The following is a 23,537-nucleotide window of genomic DNA, read 5'->3' on the forward strand; positions in this document are numbered from 1 at the left end:
TCACGAACGGCAGCAATGGTGGAGGCGACGGCGACGTTCCGCCGGCGAGCAGGGACGCCCCGGGCACGGTGTTGGTCGCGCACAGTTCCCTCGGTGGCCGCACATCGGCGGGGTGTCGTCGGAGCCCGCTTCGGGGCACGAGAACGGCGACGGCGACGGCGACGACGGCGATGGTGGCGGCGGCGGGTGCGGGTGCGCGCCCGCGAGCGCTCACGGTCGTTCTCTGTCTCTCTTTCCTGCGCGCACGTTTCTCTTCTTTTCTCTCGGCCGCCGTCCTTTCGGTTCGCACACTCACTCACTCACTACTCACTCACTCACGGACGGACGAACGCGCGCACGCACGACTCGCTGTCCTTCTTCCTCCCGCGTTCGCGATCCTCGCCTCTTCCGACCTCCGTTTCTTTCACTTACGTCCGCTCCCGTCTCGCTGTCTCTCTTTCGCGCTCGGTCGCTCTCGCGCGCGCACTTCGACTTGTCCGTCAGTAACCTAGAAAGCTGCGGCCGCGGCGGCCATTCAGGATTACGGGACTCCGTCCTCCGTACGTACGTCCACCTTCTTGTCTCGCCTCTGGTCGAGATCGAGGGTGACGGCACCTCTCTCTCTTTCTCTCTTACTCTTCTTCCTTCTCTTTCTCTCCACTTGGCGATACGTCTGCTCGCTGACGTACTGCACTCGCGCGCACCTTCACCACGTCGCGTCCAAACGAGACGTCCGCGGTACACGGGGACGATACTGCTCACGTTGCGGACGCGCGCACGTTCCGTTCGCCCATTACGGATGCGCACGCCGTGCTGGTACGAAACCTCTTCTCACGTTGCACGGCGACGACGAACGATATCGCGCCTTCTCGGAGCATCGAGCGCGGGCTACGACAGCGGCGGCGGCGGCGAGATCACCGCGGACGGACACGAACGGACACGCTCGCGACGCTCGGACACTCTCGGCTCGCGTTCGCGACGCTCGCTCCGAGCTATACACGGCACGACCGGCCACCGCCACACGGCTCTACTATCGACACTGTACTTCTCCGCCCCCCCTCTACCTCTTCGCTCTTCCTTTCTCCTCTTCTTTCTTCTTTCCGGCGCGCACGCTGTATCTCACTCTACTCACCGGGCATGCAATTGTGCCCGCGTAGCCTCGCCACGGGGGGATTACCGAGGACCGACCGACCGACCGACCGGCGAAGCCCTGGGTGTGCTCGAGGCGGCGGTAACGATGCGGTTGCACGGCGGCGGCGATCACGACGTCGACGGACGGTTGTTGTCGCTGCTTTGCTTTGCTTGCTCCGCTCCGCTGGGCTGTCGTGCCGTGTCGCGCGACACGCTCGCAGAGTACGCGGCTCGTACGACGGCGCGCTCGGGCCTCGGTCTTCAGGGATATTCGCCCATTCGCGACGGATTTTCCGTTCGAGATACACCGCGTTAACGACCGACCGTCCCCCACCTACCCTCGAGTACAGACGTCGCTGCACTTCGATTTTTCAACATGGCGGCGCGCCGTCGTCGTCGGCCCCGGTGCGCGCCGTCGCGCCTGCGCGCCGAGAACGACGCGCGCGCTTTTTGAACCGTACGTTCTTTCGTGGATTCGCGGTTCCGCGCCGTGTTGCCATTCGAAATTGAAATTTGAAGACGTGCGTAGCACCGCGACGGCGGCGACTCGTGACGCGTAATTGCTGTTAACTGCAGTTTTGCAGAACAGGCTCGCGATTAACGCAATGTCGGCGCGTGAAACGCGTAATACGACGCCGCTTGCGAGTCCATCGTAAATGTCGCAATAACGAAACCACGATTTCGTGTACAATCGGGTCATTAATTCGTGGCAGCTAGTTGAGCAATTCTGGAAATAAGGTCGAGAACGGGATAACATGATTGCAGAACTTAATGCTTTATATTTATCACCAGAGGTACAACCTTATATGAAATTACACTAAATATTGTAAAGAAACTTGCAAAAATGGGAGATTCACCTGATAGACTTAATCGAGACCGAAATACTTCTGCAGTAAATCCTCGTAGATCTCCTTGTCCGTTTTCAGGAACAAGCAGAAGATAACTCTGTCCACCTGAAGAAAGAACAATCCATGATAGAAATTTTATTACGTCACAGACTACCAAGATAGTTGCAAAAGTGCCGAAAAAAATTGAATGCCCTTACGGCGTCCTTATTCTCGACGAGGAAGTTCTTCACCGTGGACAGGGCCACCTTGGCCGCGGGCCTCTGCGGGTACCCGTAGATTCCAGTCGATATGCAGGGGAACGCGATGGTGCGCAGGTGATTCTCCTTAGCCAGCGCCAAACTGTTCTCGTAGCACTCCCTTAATTTCTCTGGCTTCTCGCCCTGGGGACCCACCGTATGAATAACGTCTGGAACATTGCAATTGTTCGTCAGTCAGATGCGAATCACGTGTGTACGTTGGCTTGATTTTCTGATCACTAACATTTGGCCGGGAGCATGTAACCCCCCGTGATTTTGGCTTCGCCAACTCGACAGCCGCCTAACGTCGCACACTCCTTCTTCAGATTCGGTCCTGCCGCTCTGTGAATGGCTCCATCGACTGCAGAGGATAGTTATCATCACTGAACACGGAAACATGCGTGCATCCCGCGCAGAACTTTGTGACAAGAGCGCTTCGTACCTCCACCACCACCTAGAAGACTCGAGTTTGCGGCGTTGACGATCGCGTCGATCTCGAGCGACGTTATGTCTCCTTGCCACATGGACACCTTGCCGGCCAACTGCTCGTCGACCTTGTCCGCCTTCTCGAGGGTCCTGGCGACGCTGGACTTGTTCTTGTCCCAGTACTCCGGCCACGTGGGGACCTGGTCCACGGTGGTGACGCTACCTTTGTAGAAACCTCGCTTCTCCTCCGCCGGCATGTTCAAGAATTTCTCTAGTCGCAGAAAAGACACGTGATAATACCTGCGAGATCAACCCGCCTCCCCAATTCAACCGTGCGACCGCTACATCATGGCCTCTTACGTTTTTCCTCGTCGAACGACATTCTGCCACAGGGACTGGTCGACGCAGCCGAATTGCACCTCGACAAGAAGCTCGGAAGGACGCGGACGCGTCTGCGGGAGCAACTAACAACGGTCGCCTAGAAACCAAAAGCAGTTCTCGCAGCGGAGCTCACGCGGGACCGGGCACGCTCGTCTGCCTTACTTTCAGAACCAGCATATTCCGCGACTCGCTCCGATTCCGAGAATCTCGCCAGTCATCGACGTCGCTGATAGCGAGGAGGCGCCGCTGTGACAATTCCGCCGCACGAATTCGATAAACGTATCGCGAAGACACCGCTGCCCTAACGCGGTGAATTGAAGATTTTTCAATCAGCTGGCGACGAGGCCGGTACCGCCACCTCGCGACGTTTAGCGGTACTTTTTTTCTCACTTTTTCGTACAAGTGCTGTCACTTGGCGGCGGTGTTACGAAGCTTCAGCGCGAGCAATCGCGCGATGATAATGTACCTCTCGCAGGGGTTGAAATCTTTTTTTTTCGGCGGGGGGGGGTGAGGGTGGAATGAGAAACGTGACGAAATTAATGATTTATCTTGGAGTAATAAATAAATAAAAATTCACGAAATTAATACCTGACTACATGTAACATGAAAAATATCTAATAATAATATTCCAAACAAATGGCAATTTTATTCTCTCATTTTTTCGAAGATAAACGAAGAATAATGGATTCTTCTTATGAAGAAATGAAGAGTTAAAAAGGGGATATTGCTCGAGGAGTGGAATGTATAATGAACAATTATACTCGCAATAAGATCGATGTCGGTAAAACTGAATGAAGCGGCAATTTGATTTGCAAATGGCAGTCTCGCCAGGCCGGTAAACCAATTCATCGCGGAAAATAAGAGCTAATCTAATTACCTCGATAACCGGATGCTAACAGTCTGGCTTTTACCGCAGTCACGGCCGAAATGAGCGGCGATTCGCGGGAATTCGTGGGTGGAATTGCCCGTGGGCGTTAGCGCACCCTCAGCGAAACGGTAACTCGGAATTCAGCCCCATTTAATGGACACTTGTCCAAACGCTCGACAATCACGTAAATGTCACGGGTTTTACGATCTTACATTGTACGATCGAACTGCCGTTTCGGCAAAGTTCCGGTGTAAATCTAATAGACAAACGTTTGCTCCGCGAGAAAATGAAAAACGAAATAAAGGAGGGCGAAATGGAAGGTCTTCTTTTACAAACTTTCCTTCGTGAGATCGAGTTTTCACTCCGCTGACTGCAAAGATTGAGGAAGAGATTAAATATGAAATTGCATGATTTTTTCACACAATTACATTTTTCTTCTTTGCCACGAATAAAAGCATGGAACTTAAAAAGTGCATTTTATTCCGCGACATCAAGTCGCGTTGCGTATGCCCTGGCGTGCGTCTCGCAAAGTATTCACGCGGGATCTCTCTCCCGCATGAAGCAACCGGTTGAATTTCATTCGAATCCATTTCGCTTTCGATATTATCCCGATAATTGTATTTATTTATTCCGAACGGAGCGTGGTTGAAGCTGGATTTGTGCAAGCAGAATGCTCCTGATCCTGATACGAGAGCTAACAAAAATATGCGCCCCGCGGTCATGTTGAACGCGGTCTGACATTTAAAAAATGCGATGGAGATTGCAAACGAGATACCATATTTTGCACACACATACATGATCGCGTGCAATTTTACAAGTCGCTACATTTAGAATTATGGAGAGCTTTCTTAAGACCGTATAATTGTCAAATCTGCAAAGAGAATCGATGATCTTTTGAACTTTCGTCGGCCGCCCACTGAAAGTTCACTGCGATATGACTGCAGCGGTTCCGCAGAGTTTCGTATGCTGGATATATCACAACGTTACGGCTGCTGCATTGGGAATAAGGAAACTGCGGAAGTTACTATCGGAACTTGAACACGGGTTATCGCGCGGTTGCATGATTGGAAAAGTTTAGAAATATATCTTTCTTATATAAGACTCGAGAGAAGCGCATCCCGCAGCATCGCCGCAGCAGGAAAAAATGGAATCTCATATAGATATTCTACCCGACTTGGCTCGCTGCGGCTATTTTCCATTTCTAAAATACCGATGAAATAAATTCATCACATTTTAGTCCTTTAGTCCTGGCCGTGAGGAGAATTCTGATCTTGAAGACAATCCTCCAGAAGTCACGTTTGGCTATTAGAAAAAAAAAAATAAAATTTTAACAAGGAAAAAGAGAGAGAGAGCAAACGGAAGGGTGAAATTCCTGCCGCGTCGCCCCCGCAATTCCCCTACGCGGAATCGCTATGCGCGCATAATGTGAATGAACAGCCTCTGACGATGAGACGGGCCGACGACGACGTCACCGGCGGGGAAACAGTGGTGGCGGCGTCGCCACCGAGTACACCCTACCGTGCCTCTACCATCGTGCGTTATACGGCACGAACGGCAGCCGCGTAGTAGCGCATGCTGAAAGCCGCGCGACTATCGATCCATCCGCACCCCCGAGCTCGCTCCCGCTCGTCCTCACAAGCCTCGCAAACGTCGCCACCGAGCAACCCGTCCCGGCACACCACCGAACGCTGGGGGTGCCGATTTGCGACTCCGTGTGCGACTCGTTACCGTCTCGTGCTCCCCGTCTCGTCGATCGGCCATCAGGAGTGCACCAGGAGGCGAGGAAGTTGCGGCAACGCCATGTCACGTCGCGGCGAACACGGCAGGGCGATCCTCCTACTGTGTGAGTCTCCCGGAAGGGTCGCGCGAGATTCCTTTTCTCGCTGTGCGCCGACACTTGGCGGGTTTTCTTTCTCCACGTACATCCATATTCGTCAACGGGGTTGCAACGGCGAGGGCGGATTGCGTCATTTGACCCTTCGATGCCCCGATACTGGAAGATTGCGTCAATTTGAACTTCCAGTTGGATCGGATTGTAGGATAGGGAGGATTGGAGTTGTTGCTCGTGGTTGGTGAGATGCTGAAGTAGAACGCGGTGAAAGTACGTGCGGAATAATGAGGGTTGCAGAGGAGATCCGCGAGCGTTCGGTGCGTCGAAGGGTTGAAGCGCCGCGAACGTCGGTAACTGGAGATTTCAAAGAGGCGCGATCAAAGAGTTCTGATCAAAGCTCTCACTTATTTACTTGCAAAGCTCGAGGCTGTAATCCAAGTCATTATGGAATTCCGGTGTAAAATTGGTAACGCGTATGCGTGCATTTATATGTGTGTGTGTGTGTGTGTGTGTGTGTGTGTGTGTGTGTGTGTGTGTGTGTGTGTGGACTTGGCCGTAACGGAATTGTGCTGAATAGCCGTGTTCGCGGAATATTATTTTCTTCGCTTACTCGGTGTTTCTGGCAACCCTACAATTACGCGATTGTAGTGCTGCTACAGCACCAGTGTGGTATATATGAGGATTGTGAGAAGTAAGACAAGCATATTGTGAGAAGCAAGACAAACGAGGGTGCTTTCACGTGAGAAATGGCATTCTCAAGAAATTCCGCGGACGAGGCTCTTAAATAAATTATGTGCTTTCGAGGTCTTTTATAACTGAAAATCCAGATTCAACTTACACTTTAAATCGATCTGAGGGATACTCCCCAGTATTTTTAGGATGTTTATTTTTGGCCTCAGTTTCGATTTAACCCTCGATTTCGGAGCCTAATTCGCGCGGAACGTAAAAGGGCGGCGCGAATTATTCATTCACGGAAGGGGAAAGTTAGACCGAAGGAGTTCAGATGTTGAACGTTGAATAATGAATTCTGAATCGCCTTTTATTTGGCGAACTTTCTTAATTATTTTATTTTTAAGCTCGACTAGAGAGACTTAAACTCTGCACTTCTTTCCTTCATCTCATTTCGTCGAGTTAGAAATTAATATTTAACTGTAAACAATCTTCTTGCATGCATCCATTCTAATTTGTCATTAATTCGCAAAATGTAGTACGTGTATATGTGCATTGTGACATTACCACATTCTTACTAAAGTCACTTTTCGCAGGGTGTGTCTCAGGTATAGCGCTAAGTGTCTCTCTCCCTTCGCCGATGCCACTTAAATTGGAGGAGCAACTACGTTACACCACACGTAGGACACTGAAAGTCTTTGTAGACATGCCCACTCCGAGAACGAGAATACCTTTTGTAAGTATCCATTAGATTTCGTATACGCGATGCTCGGAATTCTTAGCACCGTTTTTTCTCACTTACTCTCCGGGATTCTCTTTGCAAGCACCATTCCTACATTTTCATCAATCACCGACGATCAAACTCAATTATTAAAAGTACGCATGATTAATCAATCCTAATTAATCTACAATTAATCGTCATTAATCGTCAAACTCAGATCTCGGAACAGTTCAGCGCGCGCGTTAAACGCTCAATTACGGGCTTCCTCAACAATTTATTTGCAACCGCGTTACATTACCAGGCGAGTGCAGCGTTTTCTTTTCACCGATCGATATGCACTTGTATGCATTTTTAGAAGCACAATCGTATTCTTTTACGCAGGAGTAATTATTTAAATGGATTCGCGGAACACGCTGGAATATGTTCACGCTAAGGGTTGCGAGCGATCGGCCGACGTTGGATCGTGCATATCTACGTGCACCCATCTACACCCATTAATACCCTCTGTGCAGGGTGGGCGGCGACCACTCCTACGTACGCGAGCCGCATTAAAATCCGCGTGTAATCGCGTTACCGCTCATTACGGGCGGTTTACTTAATCCAAGGGTGAAATCCGATAATTAATTCCGGAGAAAATACCCGGACGTCGTCATCCGATTGAGATCGCGCTCCATTCTTGGGAAAGCCGCCCTCGCGAAGCTTTCCTCCTGGCAAAGCCGCGACCTTACTCCGGCGTGACCGCGAGGGTGGTTTTACGCCGGTGTCACGTTATAACGTATAATAACCCGTGAAATTTATAAAGGAGCACGGCACGTAAAGCAATCTCAGAAACTTGTTCGCGCGGCCTTGGCCTTATTGTTGCCTGCTCCTTGCGTCTTCCCTTTACGTCCTCTCTTTTGTTTTAACGTCGAAAGTTAGTGCCGGCCTTCATTCGCGCGTACGACGGCGCCGCGCCGTAAAGGGGAGGGATTTAGAAGAAGAAAAAAAGGGAACTTAAGTTAAGAAACAATTGTTTCTTGCATAATGTGACATCGTCACGATACCGCTATTTCTATGAACGCTATCGCGAGACGATAGCGTAAATGACAGCCACTTCCAGTTGCAATGCTAGTGCCACGCGAAAGTTCTGTCGAACATTGATATTGTCTGAGGGATTCTCGTGGTACTCGTAACACCTTTTGCGTCTTCCTGTATCGTCGTGCGTCACGTGTGCCGTTGCAATCGGATCAGCCAGATCGCCCTCGGCCGCAAAGTGTCAGAACGGAAACGCTATATCGTCCGGCGATCGCTCCGCCTAGCGTGATCCCTCATAATAAAACGCGTTTATCGCTCGCGTCGGACGCGGCCTGTTGCTGCTTGAAAATATCTCGCTGAATGACACGCGCATGCAATTTACGTTTCACCGCCGTCGCGACACAAGTCGTATAACTTCCGGCTGTAAATGCCACCGGCGTACTCTGCTTTATCTATGCATATCGCGCGTATAGGATTTTACTGCCGCGATCATTCGCGATCGACCGTAATTTGCGCGTGCTGAATTAATGATAGCGGAACGCTGCCCTTTTCGGGAATCTGGGAGCACCTTAAGCGAAGAGAGACACCTTCGATGTGCCGACAGGCGAAAACTGGTGACGCGGAATTTTGTATTAGACAAAAATCCAAATTGACTTCTAAATTGAATGGAGAAACTCGCTTTATCTATATGGACATTCTGTATATCGTGATAGCAGAATCGTGTCTTGCGAATACGCTCGGGTGTATACTAAATAGCTGATAAAATTTGCAGGAGCTAACGGCTTGCGTGTTGTTCGTTCCATTAATGTCTTCTTATAAACTATGCTACAATCGCGCGCTATTTACTCAGCCATCGCACAGTATGAGCTTATCAAGTACCCTACAATCGAAAATTGCCTCTCGCAATCACGAATGAAACTTAATCGTTTATTAGCCCAATGTCGACAGAACGTTCGAATAATAAATAATTTAATGAGTATGAGTTTGAAAAAAAAGTAATCGTTATCCATTTAATATTGAGAGAGAATCTCGACAACTCGCTACACTCGCGTGTATAGAGTATTTACACTCCCCGACGTTAAGTTTTTTCTAACGTTTAATAGCCGGCTTTATACTCCTTGACATTTCGATGGTATTACGTGACATCACCGTGCAAAGACTTTGCGTCATCCTAGTGGAAACTTTTACTATTACCCACCCGCAACGGACTTAGGAGAGAGAGAGCTATGTCCCTGCTCATGCTCCTGATGTAACAGCAGGTTTACACTTGTTGCAACGCTGCTGCGCGGGCCCTTAATGACTCGTCGCGCGCGGGAAAAAAAATTGCCCCTGCGAAAGTACATTTGCATCATATTTGCATTGCCCGCTGACAGAAGGTCAGCCGCGTATAGAAGGAAGTTGTTTTATTGCTCGCAAAACGCAAAATGAAAATTGCACATATGTGAATTGCAAATAGGAGAATTACGCGGTGGGCAGAACGATTCGAGCCAATTTGTTTCTTTGAAAGCTTCCCCTGATACAATTTTCCGCTGACATTAACGTGATTTTGTTTGTCGTTGTAATCGATAAATAACCGTTGATACATCGCTCGTTTATTAATTAACGTCGTCGCCTTCTTTTTAAGTCGGTAGCCAACTCCGAGCTGAAAAGAACCACGACCATGCCCTCAACCACGACGACCACACACAGAGCACCCTCCTCCGAACAACCTTTGTACCGATTGGATAGAAGCAACGGGCAAGCCTGCATACTTCTTCAAGTGGATGCGTTGATCACCATAAAGTATCGCACGAAGCTCGGGGACAACCGGGTAAGAATCTTGCATCACGGAAAGACGGAAAGATCTTGCTCGTTAAACAAGAACCAATTAATTAGTAATAGTAATAATCTATACTATTATATAAATTTGAAAGTGCATATTTTGAGATGCATTTTCTCAATAAACATGAACTATACCTACAAGTGTGTTATATCACTTTGTTCGTCTTGACGAGAAGAAGGTCTTAACGTCTTTATTTTTTTTAAATAATTCTTTTCAGAGGAAATAATCTATCTATACTATTATATGTATCTATACCTACTACAAGTTAATTAAACACTGTTTAATGTAAACTCTACCGGGCAAGGTCGGGTATTAAAGCTAGTAATATATATAATAGAATATATAATAGGGACAATAGCGAGAATAATAATAAATTAACGATGCTTAACAACAAATTGATTGGCAATTATAATTGAGGCTGAATTTCAGGACGCAGGCATCTACGTGCCCAGCGACGCGATCGTAACCGGAAACTGCGACAACGAGAATACGGTGACGATGTCGCTCAAATGGGAACACTACGTGTTGTCTTGGAGTTTTGCAAAGGTAATTTTCCGAAAATGTTTTATTCATTTTCAGTTACGTCAAGAGAATAATTGTCAGGTCGGAGGGCAATTAGCCGGGGGATAAATCCGGATTGCCAGGTACGGTGTCGCTTCCCGCGAAAATCAATACGTGACCCTTTTGCCGGCATATAGTTCATTTGATTTTCACCTTTGTATCGCTGACTGCGTGTCAGGAGGTACCACCACGCTATTTCACAATTATATCGCGAACCGCTACAGTAGGCGGGGTAAAAATAACTCAAACTCTCTCTATCGAAAGTGACGCGATATCGTCAAAGGAAAAATTGCGTTCGACGAGCGGTAGATGTTACCCGTATGCGACAATGAAAATCTGCTTTAGGACTACATCGCGTTGTCTTGTCTCTCTAATTTCTCAGTAACTCACGTTAAAAGATAATTAAGCATATAAAGAGTTTCTCTTAGTAAGGCACACATTTTTTTATTCAAGGTAGTTATATTAGTACTTATATTTTAACTCTTATTAATACTAAATTATACTTATTTGATTTCGCTACTCATTTTCCAGACACCCGGTGGCGAACGCTGGTACGTCGAGAAGATTGAACTGATCTACAACTCTAGCGACAAACACTTCGAGCACATTGATCAGCCGAGTGAGTGCAACTGGTGTCAATTTCACTAATTTTGCGTAATTCTCCATTCCACGCGAAACGTTTCGAGATGATGTCGCACAAGTCAATTACTTAATTGTTTGCAAAGTGCTAACAATTACGCAGTGAATACATCAAGCTGTCGAATCTAATTTCTCTTCAAATTTGTAAACGATAAAATTAAATTACTCGAATATGTTTCACATGTTTCGATCAAATATTAACCAGAATTAATGATTTTTTTTCGATATTGCAGACAAGACTATTCGATTGAGCACTGGCCAGAAGCACAGTTCCATGCTGTTCCCCACGCCAGTCGGCAAATCGTACGCCTGCGCCAACGAAACCCAAATTCCGCTCACCGACGGCAAGAATCACGCCACCGTATTTCTATGGTACCATTCATCCAATTAATATTACGTTAAATCACTTTTTACGTAGATAAAAATTAGTCGTAGTAGCTTTAACATCCCCAAACCTTTAAACACATCAGAAAGCGAGCTTGTCGTTGATAAAAATTTCCATGACATAAATTCCTTCCTATCTTACGTAACAAATATCGTTACGACCATCCGTATTTTATCGGCAAAGTATTCGAGCGTCGCGCGAGAAAAAGACATGCATGAGGTACTAACGGGGGCAATGGGAACTTTCAGGAACATCAAGCTGCAGCCGTTCAAGTTCAAGAACAACGAGTTCGCCGCCGAGTTCTCGTGCACTGCGCTGAGCGCGCGCGCCGGAAGAGATGAGACCGCGCCGGTAGCGGTCGGCTCCACGCTGGCCGCCGCGGTCCTCCTGACGATCACCGGTTACGCGGCCTATCGATACTTCAAGGTGAAGAAAGTCAAGTACGACACGATGGAGTAAGGAACCCCAGAAGAGGATCCCACTGTCACGACGATGCCAAAGCAGCAAAGCGTACCGCCAAAAAGGAATAAGAACAACGCCGCGGTGATCGCGAACGGGCGACCACCGCAGTTTTAAAGCACCACCCCCGACCATCCCCTCGCGCCAGCCGAAATCAGAGATTCATCTAGTTCTCCGTTGGACGCTTCTTCTTCCTCGCGAGGCGCACGCATCGGCGGATTTCTCGCCGGGACGATTCGCAATCGTCGCTGATGGAATCTTGATGAGCGGATCGGCGAGATGGAAATCCGGCGATGTTAAAGCGGGTTCCGAGCAGGCGAGATATCATACAGAGATACCCTTTTAAGTAGACATATCTGAGTATCCGATATCTCTCCCTCTTACGAATATACATTTGCAGCGTGTGCGTAATCGGAGTTTTTAAAGAATTTTAGCAGAAACTATTGTTTCGATGTGTTGGGTAACGTCGAGTACCCAACATTAGAATTCCACTATCTTTCGGTAAATTGGTATTCGTTGCCCAGTGATAATAGTGGTTCCCCGATCATCTGGCAAGCGTCAAGTCAAGCGATACATATCTTAAAATGATTTTTAATCGCATTTTTATCTCGTTAATTAATCGTCAATTAATCGTCTATCAAACTTTCAGCTGAGTACCATTTTTAACGAAATCATTGGAAATGTTCGTCGATTCGAAAATTGGAACGTTTCTTGCGTTTTAATGTATTAAGGGGGGAGCCTGCTTTAGAACGTTGAAAATAAGGTATAATTTTACGATTATTTTGGAGAAACTATACAGCGGATCATTATAAAACTTTGATGCATTTATTAGTACATGTTTAAAGATAAAAAAAATTATTTTTTGATTTGAATATATCGCCTGTAGAGGTCGTCCTGGAGGCATCTTAGTGCAGCCGGCATTGTAAATTGGTGAGCATTCTCCTGCCTCCAAATTTCATCCAAACTGAAAAATTGAAATATTTTCTCGTTATTTATGAATTCCCATCGTCGATGAACCTTTAATATTCATAAAAACATTAAGTTAAACAATTATTTTTGCATGAAAAAGTTCAAAAACTTTACCTAAAAATCGTACTTTTGTGTTCTAAGTTCCACCATTTTGGCACTTTTCAACTTTTTTCTTCTCTCTTTGGTTCATCGACGATGGGAATTCATAAATAACGAGAAGATATTTCAATTTTTCAGTTTAGACGAAATTTGGAGGCAGGAGAATGCTCACCAATTTGCAATGCCGGCGACGCGGCTGCACTAAGATTTCTCCAGGACGACCTCTACAAGCGATATATTCAAATAAAAAAATAATTTTTTTTATCTTTAAACATGTACTAATAAATGCATCAAAGTTTTATAATGATCCGCTGTATAGTTTCTCCAAAAACAATTCGTAAAATATACCTTATTTTCAGCGTTCTAAAGCAGGCTCCCCCCTTAATATGCGAACACTGAGTTGGATATCACACATATCGAGATATCACATTATCAAACTGTTGACGGACGATGCAATAGAATTTCTTGATTAAACATATCTTACGCGTCTGTCAATTCGCATTCGCTTGGAATTTACTGGAGAAATGAGAGTCGCAAACTCGGACGGTTGTATCCGTAGACTTTGCAGCTGGTAGATCCCGATTTGCGCGTCGTTACATCACACATGAGAGCATTGGGAGAGAAACAGTCCTCAAGCCTTTGTATTTTGTCGTCATCAAAATTTAACATCAATTACTTGGAGATTCTTGGATTTTACATAATTTTCTAGACCAAAAAGATATAAGTTAACGTCCGTCATGCGCGACAGGCACTCGCATCGCAATTAAGGGGACACAGCGATACCTTCGCTCCCTTTGTGAACACAACTATAGATTACGTGTAGTGATAACGTCAATCCACATGAAAAAATTCCGAAGCGTGGCTCCGATGCCCGAGAGAACGTAAAACGGTCCTTCCCGGCAGCTAACGATCTTAGATAGGCGGATTAGATTAATTAACGTGAATGTATTACGTGCACTGATACATTCGACGGGACGCCTTAATTATCCATCTTGTATATAGCAGTCGTCTGTATAATTTAACGGTAGATCGGCAATTTTTTACGTATCGATTCTACTCGATTTTTATTTGTGTCTAACGCGTTCAGCTGTAAATACAATTAATTTGTCATCCGTTGGTGTTTTCATTTGTGACGAATCGTAAATTATGATTCAGATTACCTTGTCATTCGAACTCGCTATTTTTTTTTTCGTAGTAGGCGGGAAATTGCATATGTATCTCGCAGCGTATATATATATATATATATTTCTCAAATCTTCTTCGAGATATTTATATGAATATGTCAATTTTTAAGAACCATACTAATAAACTGCTCGTATTGAGAACGGCGTTACGCTAAGGCTAAGATTCTTTCATTCGAGGTATATAATACTGTGTGTGCTGTATAATATATCATGTAAATACATGAGCGATGATGAATAAGACATGTCACGCGTATGCTACGAACGCGAAAGGGCACTTGTGAGAATTAGCGTACGCGATTTTCCCTCGCAAACTTTTTCTCTCGCAAGAGTTTTCTCTCTGTATTCTATGTCCTCTATTTCGAATTTTCTTGGATATATCCAGTTATCATCGTGAATATTTGCTTGTTAAGAACGTTGTAAATCATTCGTCATTGAGGAATGATTTACGCCAACGATGTTTGGTCGGTATAAAATTCTGCGTAATTAAATCAACATAAATTCACGTCGGAACGGAAGAGGGTGTCGCGCAAATGACGATATTCCGCGGTTTCATCGCTTATTTAAGACATACGCATATATTGACACGAAAGGACGGTTGAGTGCGTTGACGATGAAGGCAGGTTCATTTCTACATCGGATACGTGGCTGATCGCAGGCGATGGCGGCGCGATAATTATTAATATAGTTATTAACGAGTTATGGCGTACCTAAGTGTAAGGCGTATGCGTTCGCGCGTGCATGCAATTGGAGATTATACATAATTATGCGCGCACACATACGTCTCGTATAGATAGACATATACATATTATATATATACATGAAGATTAAACTTACGTTATCGATATACGCATAACATATAAACCTCTGTCTTCCAAATGCATATATTAAAGTTACTTCGTGTGTAAATATATTACGGATATATCGTATGTATCGTATTTCCAAGATTCGTCGTCGTCGACGTGAGAATGTGGCCGGCCGCGTTATGACGATTCACTAGATCTTGAAAGGATTTGAGTAAATCTACGAAGCAGTCTTTAAACGATTACCCTCTGTACAATATAGGGACGGTCTCTCGACAGACGCGAGTCTCCAGAGTTAGCATTGTTAGAGCGCGTTTTCCTCTGGAGGTAGATCGAACAGATCGACAGAACATCACGCATGCTCGCGGTACCGTGATAACTAGCACGAGAGTGGTCCACCTTATAATTACGGAGATGTATTTTTGTGCTAAAAGTCAATCATTATCGTAGCGGCGATTATCGAGATGGACGAGAGCGATTTCGCGGTTTCGCGTCTCGCTATACGGCCAACCTGGTCGGTTTTTCGGCTTGTTAGTCTTTGGCGATAGTCGCGCGGCGTAGCTTGCCTTTCCGCAAAATTGCGAGGGACGCGCGATGACGCGAAACCGCTGAATCGCGAAACTTTCATGACGCATTGGAATGTCGTCGAATTCTGAACATATCGCTTGTGTGACCTATTATAGCCGCAGTGTCAAGCCTCGTAACGATTACTGCAATGCGTGGCGTCGCCACGAGGACCGCGAGAGAAACGGGAGAGACGGATTACCGAGATTTCACGTAACTTAGCGACATACATCTACTAAAATTGTATCATATCGATCAAATAAAGGCTGTTATACAAATTCACGCGAGCGCGTACGGTCGATTGCATCTATCTACACGTGCTTCCACAGCAAACAATGATGCGAGCAATCAAGATGAAGTGGGTGTTCGAAAGCGAACATTTCTTGCTTCACCGCTTCTGGCTGTGGCCGCAAAAGATTCCCATAGAAAGCAAATGTCTTAAATACAAATATCTCGCTCCAGATAATTATTCAATGATCAAAGCGACTCTTTTCTGCTCTCTTGGAGTGACAATGTAACGCTCGTAAGAGCACATTTATACCTGATTCATGTAGTCGCCATCGAGAAAGATGAATGCGCTTAACATTGTACAGACAAAATACGGATCCCGTAATCGCGTTTCGTTTCATATACATGGGGCATTACGCCTTTCGAAAGCAGATGTCTATTTGGCGTTCACGCGCCGGAGGGTCGGAGACATAATAATCTCGCGCTGCGGAAAGGGCGTGAAAAGTACAGTCAAGCAGGCTTATGCCAGTCCGAAGGGGCTCCCTTTGCGCAACGCGGGGCACCGTCGTCAATTCATTGTCGCGATGTCCATTGAAATCTCTCGCGCGACAATGGCGCGCGACGGGACGATCGCATTGTCGGTCTGCGACAGCATCCCGGGGCTGCGGGTGCCCCTGCGAGCGATCGGAAAAATCGCTGCCCCCGTCACCGAGGATTACGTCTCGTCGCGCGGAGATCACGCTGTTGAATTAGGTCACGATGTGCCACCATTCCGCTAATTTAACGTCCGGATCAAATCACGAAACTGCGAACCTAAACTGGTTTCGTAGGACCACGCGAGTTCCGGAACCGAGTCGGCTTTCATTGATTTCATTCGTTTGCGCGAGGGCAATTATAGATAGCGAGATATCGTTATACCATATCAGGCGGGAAAGCTTGCGTGAACCACCGGAGTGGAAATTCGAACGGCGGAATTTCGCCGGCGATATTCGCAGTTCTCGCGGTGGTCACGTGCGAGTTTGTAATTGGCCGACCCGCGCCTAATTAGCAATTACCGCGACACAGTTTCGCTTAATTTGCCGGAAATTTATTCTTCGCGCGCGTCGGATGATAACGTGGCCGCATCGGCGATAACACGGCCGCGGTGCCGGCAGCATGGCGAACGCGGCCGGTGACCGGGATAATTGAGCGTAATTGGCTTGCGTTTGATGACAGATGTACTGTACCAGATACCGAGGGGGATGCTCCGCGCGTGCGATGAGCGGAGCGAGAACGAAGGGAGTACGTACGTACGTACGTACCCTCGTTCTACGTACGTACGGCGGGACGGCGGGGGTGGTCTATAATTTATAAACTAGGGGCTGTTTTGGGGTAATTGCAGATAACGACGGGGCGGTCCGGATAACAAGCCGACATGGGAGTCACTGGACACCGGTGCCACTCCACCATCCGCCGTGTAACGCCATAACCTTGGGCGTCGTTACGTACGGTTATCTTCCCCGCTTTCACCCTTCGTCCCTTCTTCCTCCCCTTTTCTCTCTCTCTCTCTCTCTTTCTCTCTCTCTGTCTCTCTATTTCTCTGTATAGTGTAGTTTGCAACCCTGTCCAAGCGTAAGTTATGTCTCGCGTGATATCACCGCCGGGGGTTGAGTTAATAAACGACCGCGGTTGCAGCGAATCGCCCACCCGCCGCCTTTCATCCCTTCGAACTCGTTAGCGGCGAGAACGTCGAGCGAGACGTCGTTTGGAACCGAACGATGGACGATTCGCTATTTTCCTGCCCTGGAAGCTATTGAAATATATTCATAAATTACCCTGAAATCATTAAAACAATTTTAAACAGACGTCGGACTAATCACGGATAACAGTGATGGGTCAGAATGTCAATAAATGCATATCCTTGAACGCGCTTACAACTCTTTGCATTTCTTATAATTATTATAACACATTTAAAGAACAAAATATAAAGAAATACTTAAAATAATACAATACTCCTGTACATACAATAATCCTGATCCTTCTAATCACTACCCCGTCGAAAACAAACGTACATCTTTTAACCTGATGATTTTACGGTACACGCACTCATCAGCCCGGTGCGTCTCGATTTAGGACAACGATTTCACGCAGATAACTACCGTGCCATTGTCAGCGACCACTTCACACCTTGTTAGGCACGAAGAAACAACCACCTACCTTCCTTCGGTGCGAACTCGTTGTAAAACCCATCCGTGGACGAGACCCCGTACAATAACACCCCATTTACCTGGCTAGTGTCCTCGTAGAAACCTGAAGAGGCTGGAGGTGATGAATTGCGCTCGTATTTTGACAGGCCAGTGGTTTCGTACCTGCGCGCAGGTAGCCGGCGGGATTTGCGGTTAAATCAACATTAATTTAGCACGCTCTAAACAGCCTGAATGGAATACTTGACTCCGCGTTTGCAACATCTACTTTATTTCTCCTGTTACTTCCGCCACGTGCCGCTTAGACAGATCGGCGATATCGAGCGCCGTGTCTATTAATTCATTAGTACGCATGTATTGGGAGATCGTTCAACACGATTAAATATAATTTACAAACAATTAAGTCGTCTGTAACAATGTTCTATTCGCGGAGAATTTTCTTAGTTTATTTCTGTATTTTCCAAGTTTCACGCCTTTTTTCTAAAAGTTATAGTTTCGCACGCATTCTGCCTTCTCAAACGCAAATCTCGTTGACATATTTTCATGAATCATTCCTGTGCATAAAATCAACTTTTTTCACCATAATGACTCGTACTCAATCATACGATCGGATGATTTGTCATTTTGTAATTGAATTGATACTAACGCCTGTTTAGCAGCGGGTTAAAAATACTTTCCTCTTTCGTTTGAACCGGCTCGCTATCGCTGGCGGGAAAGCGTCGATGCAGCAGCGCTCCAAAGTCGCGCTATAATCAGCCCCACACGTGGACTCACCGAGGAGATCCTTCCTTCCTAGAGACGCTATAAATACACCTCCTGGATGTATGACGCGATGATTCTTCAGTTCCCACAGCGTGGACGAGCGGCTCGGCGTGACAACGTCTTGATAAGTCGATAAAAGGCGACGCGGCCTTGACGAGTCTGCATGGTCAGCTCGAAGAATCGTCGTAGGCAGCGTTTCGTCCTCGTCTTCGTGAAAACGTCATCTTCTTACGTGTGTAGCGTGAAAGAATGAAAGAATTAGTACTGATATGTCGGACTTGCCGAGCTTGCCGCACGAATTAGCGAAATTCTTCGAACCAACGTTCTAGAACATTTCAGCGTCCAAATTGCACCTTCGAGATTCGACGATTCTGAGATCTTTTTAATGATAATGATGTAGAAGAATGTTAAGAGCAAGAATACGAGAAAAATTTTGAAATTTTTGTATTGCGCGATCTTTTCAAAGAAAAAAATTTTTGTATTGCGCGTTGTTTGCAGAAGGAGTGTAATTGTGATAATAAGTCGGCAAATGCAATATTCACAAGTATGCGGCATTTTATTCTGTTAGGAAATATTTTTGTTCAATTTAAGCATTAGTATATTACCCATACAGCACGAAAACATTTCAGAAATATTTCAGACGTATTTCATCTGACAGATGAAAGCATCTCATAAACATTGCAAAATGTTTCTGCAACAGTTATGAGACAACTCCGGAATAGCAAAATGTCCGCGACACTTGCATTCAAAACCTTATAGAAAGGTTGCTGAAAGGTATAGATCAATCTGCAACCTTTCTGAAATATTGCCGAAAGATTATTAAAATAGCTGAAATCTTTTTGATATATTACTAAAGGTTAATTGAAATAATTTTGAAACTTTCCTATGATGTTGCACACAAATTACAAAGCTCTTATTAAAATAAATTGAAAATACTTCAGAAATTATATTTAAATTTATTATACGAGTATTCGGAAGATTGCAAATACTAAAAAGTTATAATAAAAATTATATATAAAATGTATTTATTATTTTTATTGTACGTTTTTATTTAATATTTACAATCTAATTAATATAATAAATATGATTTCTGAAATATGCTTAATGAAAAAAATACATAATATATATAAGATGTATATAGATATGCATATATATCTATATATATAAGATATATAGATATACACATACATAGCTAAACCAAGTATTCACCAAGTTTCCCTTTAAAAAGCGTGAATTGTTGGCACATTGACAAAGAGCCATTCTTATATTATATATTTTCCTTTTTCTTCCTCCAAATAGTTGATTAAAAGGAAAGAATTATATAGATATATAATTCTCTGTTCAACCAACACTTATATTTGAAAGAAAAAAAGGATACGTGAAAATAATGCATTTTTTTGTCAACTGGTTAGCTTCACTAAAGATCGAATACTTGGTCTAGGTATATATATATAATTTTACTTTTTACAATATTCACATTTTTTCAAATTTATTGCATGTGGTAGGTTTTAGAAACATTTCTGTTGCAACATGTCATATGACATATTGCGGAATTCTTTCAGAAATGTTGCATATGAAATGTGAAATCTTGAAATGATTTTAAAACCTTCCTGAAAGCTTTCTGTATTAATCGGTGCTGTATGGGTAACCACGACGGACAAAACCGAGGAAGGAGAGGAAACGCGGTGAAACTAATTGAATAAATCTTGGTTGCGGCTCGGGCGATTTCATCGTTTGCAAAACCACCCTCTAACGGGGAGTATGACGCACGGACACGTAAACGGGGGATTTTCGTGGGGTTGATTCGTACATCCACCACCTATCCTACCTACAAGCGTATAGCTACCTATTGGGGTGCTCCAGGGTGACAATGATGTAACGCGAAACCTGCAAAACTTTTCTCACCCCCCCTTTTTCGGTCCGCCATAAATGTACATTTCGGAGCTTTATTTGCTCATATTAACATCGCATTTTTATTTCACATGTTTTCATTCCGAGCAAAAGAGTATTCAATTTCAATGGTTGCTGTATAAAACATTAAATTATTCGGCACTTGTTGATAAATTTCGATCTACACCTGCGATCTATAATTTCCAAACAACTAAGTGTTCAATATTAAACTTTCTTTATTTAAGTTTACATTTTAAGTGTACATTTTTTAATTGAAACTGACATCAATCAATTAATAACAATTTTCATTAGCCTTATTTAATCATGCGTATAGATTAAATACACACAACAGTCCGAAGATAAACTTAAAACATTTACAATCGGACATACGTGCATGTGCAAAATTAATTTATAAGTTTTCCTAACTTACTCGAATCGAAACAGAGTCTTGCCATTATCGAGTGAGTGAATAAGAAGTACAATATAATATTTATATATTTATACCCTCGCGAACCATTCGGTGGTCGAATAGTGGCATGTACAGGGGTGTCTCAGCCAAAGAGGAAGAGGGAAGTCCCGTGAACGAAGCGGCGACGAGGGAAGGACGGAGACATGGTGACACGGGACAGAAAGAAGGGCGTTCATAATAACGTGAAGGGTGGGATGGCGGCAGCACGGCGTTCCTCGTGTTCAGATGCTCTTTTCAAGAGCGCGCGAACCCTCCTCGACGGGCATTCAAGTGTCCGCCGCTTTGTAATGCCTCTTAATACCGCTTCACTCTGTCGTCGTTATTAAGGATCCGGAACATATTGTCGATACAACAGCGGCGACGTCGCCCTATGGCGTCAAGCCCTTTATCGGGTACTCCCTGTGGGAGTGCGAACATGTCGTAGGAAGCGTCGCAGGAATCGTGGACTAAGGATCTTCGCCGGAAGTCGGGAAGAGCGAAGCAGTTTCGTGGTGATATCTTGAGGAAATTCTGCCAAAATATCTCAAAGAAATATCAGCCACTTGAGGATTGTCTGACTTTTTACGTGATTATTTAATTGTAAAATACGTATGACATATACAGTATTCATATATGAATGTATATGAGGAATAAATAAATTGCTAGATGTCAAGTCTGACTCGACAAGGCGACTTGCGAATGTACAATTGACCATTTGTTTATTGTTCTCTTACAGTTTGATGGGCAGTAACGGCAAAAGTACGTTTGCGGGTGTTAATTCCATAATTATGAATAAGATTCGTGTAATACGGAGTGCACCGTGCGCGATAGCGCATCGTGGGAGACTCCAAATCTCGTCAGATCGCTGTGAAAGGTGACCGCGCGAGAGATTTTGGATTCTTTCAAATTGGGACTGCAGATCCCGCGACTTCTCTAATTTCCGATCGAAAGGAGATCGCCGAGGGGTCGATTTCATGGAAAAGTACGCGCCGCGCTTCACCGGGACTCTCGAGATATATTTCTCTCTTCTTTTATCCTTTTATTATCGTCGAATTACGTAAAGTGATTATGTGAGAGTGTGCCCCGCAGTGGCACGCTGCAACGTTTCGCGACGATTCGAGCGCGTTGCGATGTACCTGCAGATAAATCGTGCGAGTTGGCGTAAGACGATCCGCTGCGCGCGGAACTACGTCCAGCTTTTTTTCCCACAAAACTCACCTGACACAGGTTCCACTGATAAGGGAACGTGGAAAGTGCGAACTGGCACATGGGGAGGAGTCTCTCGTACGAGGAATTGTGCATCCGTGCGAGCAGCAAACCGCCGTTCTAATGATTATGGACTAGCCAACATAATGAAAACCGCATCGGTTTTCCGCGGTAAACACTGTCCGCTTTTAAACAAATAATATTTTATTTAATCCGCAGCGAGAGAAAGACGAAGAAACTTTTAACAATTATTAATAGCAAAATGCTAAACAATATCTTTCCTGGAGAACGCACGCAGCTCGTTCGTTCTCCATTTTGCTCCTGTTACTAACTCATTATTTATTTCTCTCCAATTATTTATCCGTTGCAGTTGAACGAGAGATCCATGCGGAGGATCGTTTTTAAAGCATTTCACGATCGACAAGATAGGCAAATATCTCGCCACCGTATCATGGTTACGCATTTGTGATGGCGGTCTCATCGTGGGCGAAGCGATGCGTGAAACGTACGTCCCATCGTGTGACACACGGCGTGGCGTCCATTAGCCGGTGCGGGTATCAAGCCTTAATAAACGTCGCCGTTCCGGCCCCCGGCAGATCCATCAGAGATCGTCATAATTGGCGTCACATCCACGGTTCCCTATCCTGAGCCGCTGCCGTAAGGGTTGCGCCATTACGCCGCTCCGGGCACATGTCGCGCTTTCTCCCCCGTGTCCCGATAATAATTAGCCGCCACCATAAATCTCGACACCGCCGCGCGAGTCCACGCCATTAAACATCGAGTTCCCCGTTGCTTATCCCTTTTCCCTTCTTTTTTTATCTCCATTTTCTGCTTTTCGCAAAACTCCAATGCGACGTTATTCGTTACAGCGAGGGGGTAAGTGAGAGGTTCACGCGCGGTTTCCGCGCCTTTGCACCTCCGATAAAAGCTGTAAAAAACAGGAAGAGAGCTTCAAAAAGGTTCGATTGATTGGCTCGATCGATGTCGATTGACGTCGCGTCGTTGCATATTTTTTTTTACTTGTTTTCGACGCTGAGAAAAACACTTTCGAGGAACCGCTATTTCATTTCGTTCTTGTGTGTTGTTATAAAAATTAGATACTTTTTTTACATTGTTCAAACGCGAATTATGGGATTCATTTTAGTGACGCGGTCACAATCGACGATCGAGGTTTTAATGCAGTATTCCGTTACGTTCGTAAAATACCGATGCTATTGGCATCGGCTATCGCGCT

General features: G+C 45.3%; 2 protein-coding genes across 2 annotated transcripts; one reads left to right on the plus strand and one right to left on the minus strand.

The window, feature by feature from the left end:
* Window positions 1-1,869: 1,869 nt before the first annotated feature.
* Window positions 1,870-3,335, minus strand: LOC105276360 (macro domain-containing protein CT2219). Its single transcript, XM_011333898.3, has 6 exons — window positions 3,164-3,335; window positions 2,981-3,098; window positions 2,637-2,891; window positions 2,439-2,555; window positions 2,156-2,364; window positions 1,870-2,063 (listed from the first exon to the last, which is right to left on the minus strand). Exons 1-6 carry the CDS (start codon window positions 3,176-3,178, stop codon window positions 1,977-1,979), a joined length of 801 nt encoding a protein of 266 aa, XP_011332200.1. The 5' UTR covers window positions 3,179-3,335; the 3' UTR covers window positions 1,870-1,976.
* Window positions 3,336-5,425: 2,090 nt separating this feature from the next.
* On the plus strand, window positions 5,426-15,868 carry LOC105276361. Its single transcript, XM_011333899.3, has 8 exons — window positions 5,426-5,712; window positions 6,966-7,105; window positions 9,729-9,914; window positions 10,356-10,472; window positions 11,019-11,106; window positions 11,360-11,498; window positions 11,760-12,505; window positions 13,411-15,868. The coding sequence occupies exons 1-7, from the start codon at window positions 5,442-5,444 to the stop codon at window positions 11,968-11,970; spliced, it is 1,152 nt and encodes a 383-aa protein (XP_011332201.1). The 5' UTR covers window positions 5,426-5,441; the 3' UTR covers window positions 11,971-12,505; window positions 13,411-15,868.
* Window positions 15,869-23,537: the final 7,669 nt, after the last annotated feature.

Source organism: Ooceraea biroi, chromosome 8 (genome assembly GCF_003672135.1).
Source record: "Ooceraea biroi isolate clonal line C1 chromosome 8, Obir_v5.4, whole genome shotgun sequence".
Classification (NCBI taxonomy): domain Eukaryota; kingdom Metazoa; phylum Arthropoda; class Insecta; order Hymenoptera; family Formicidae; genus Ooceraea; species Ooceraea biroi.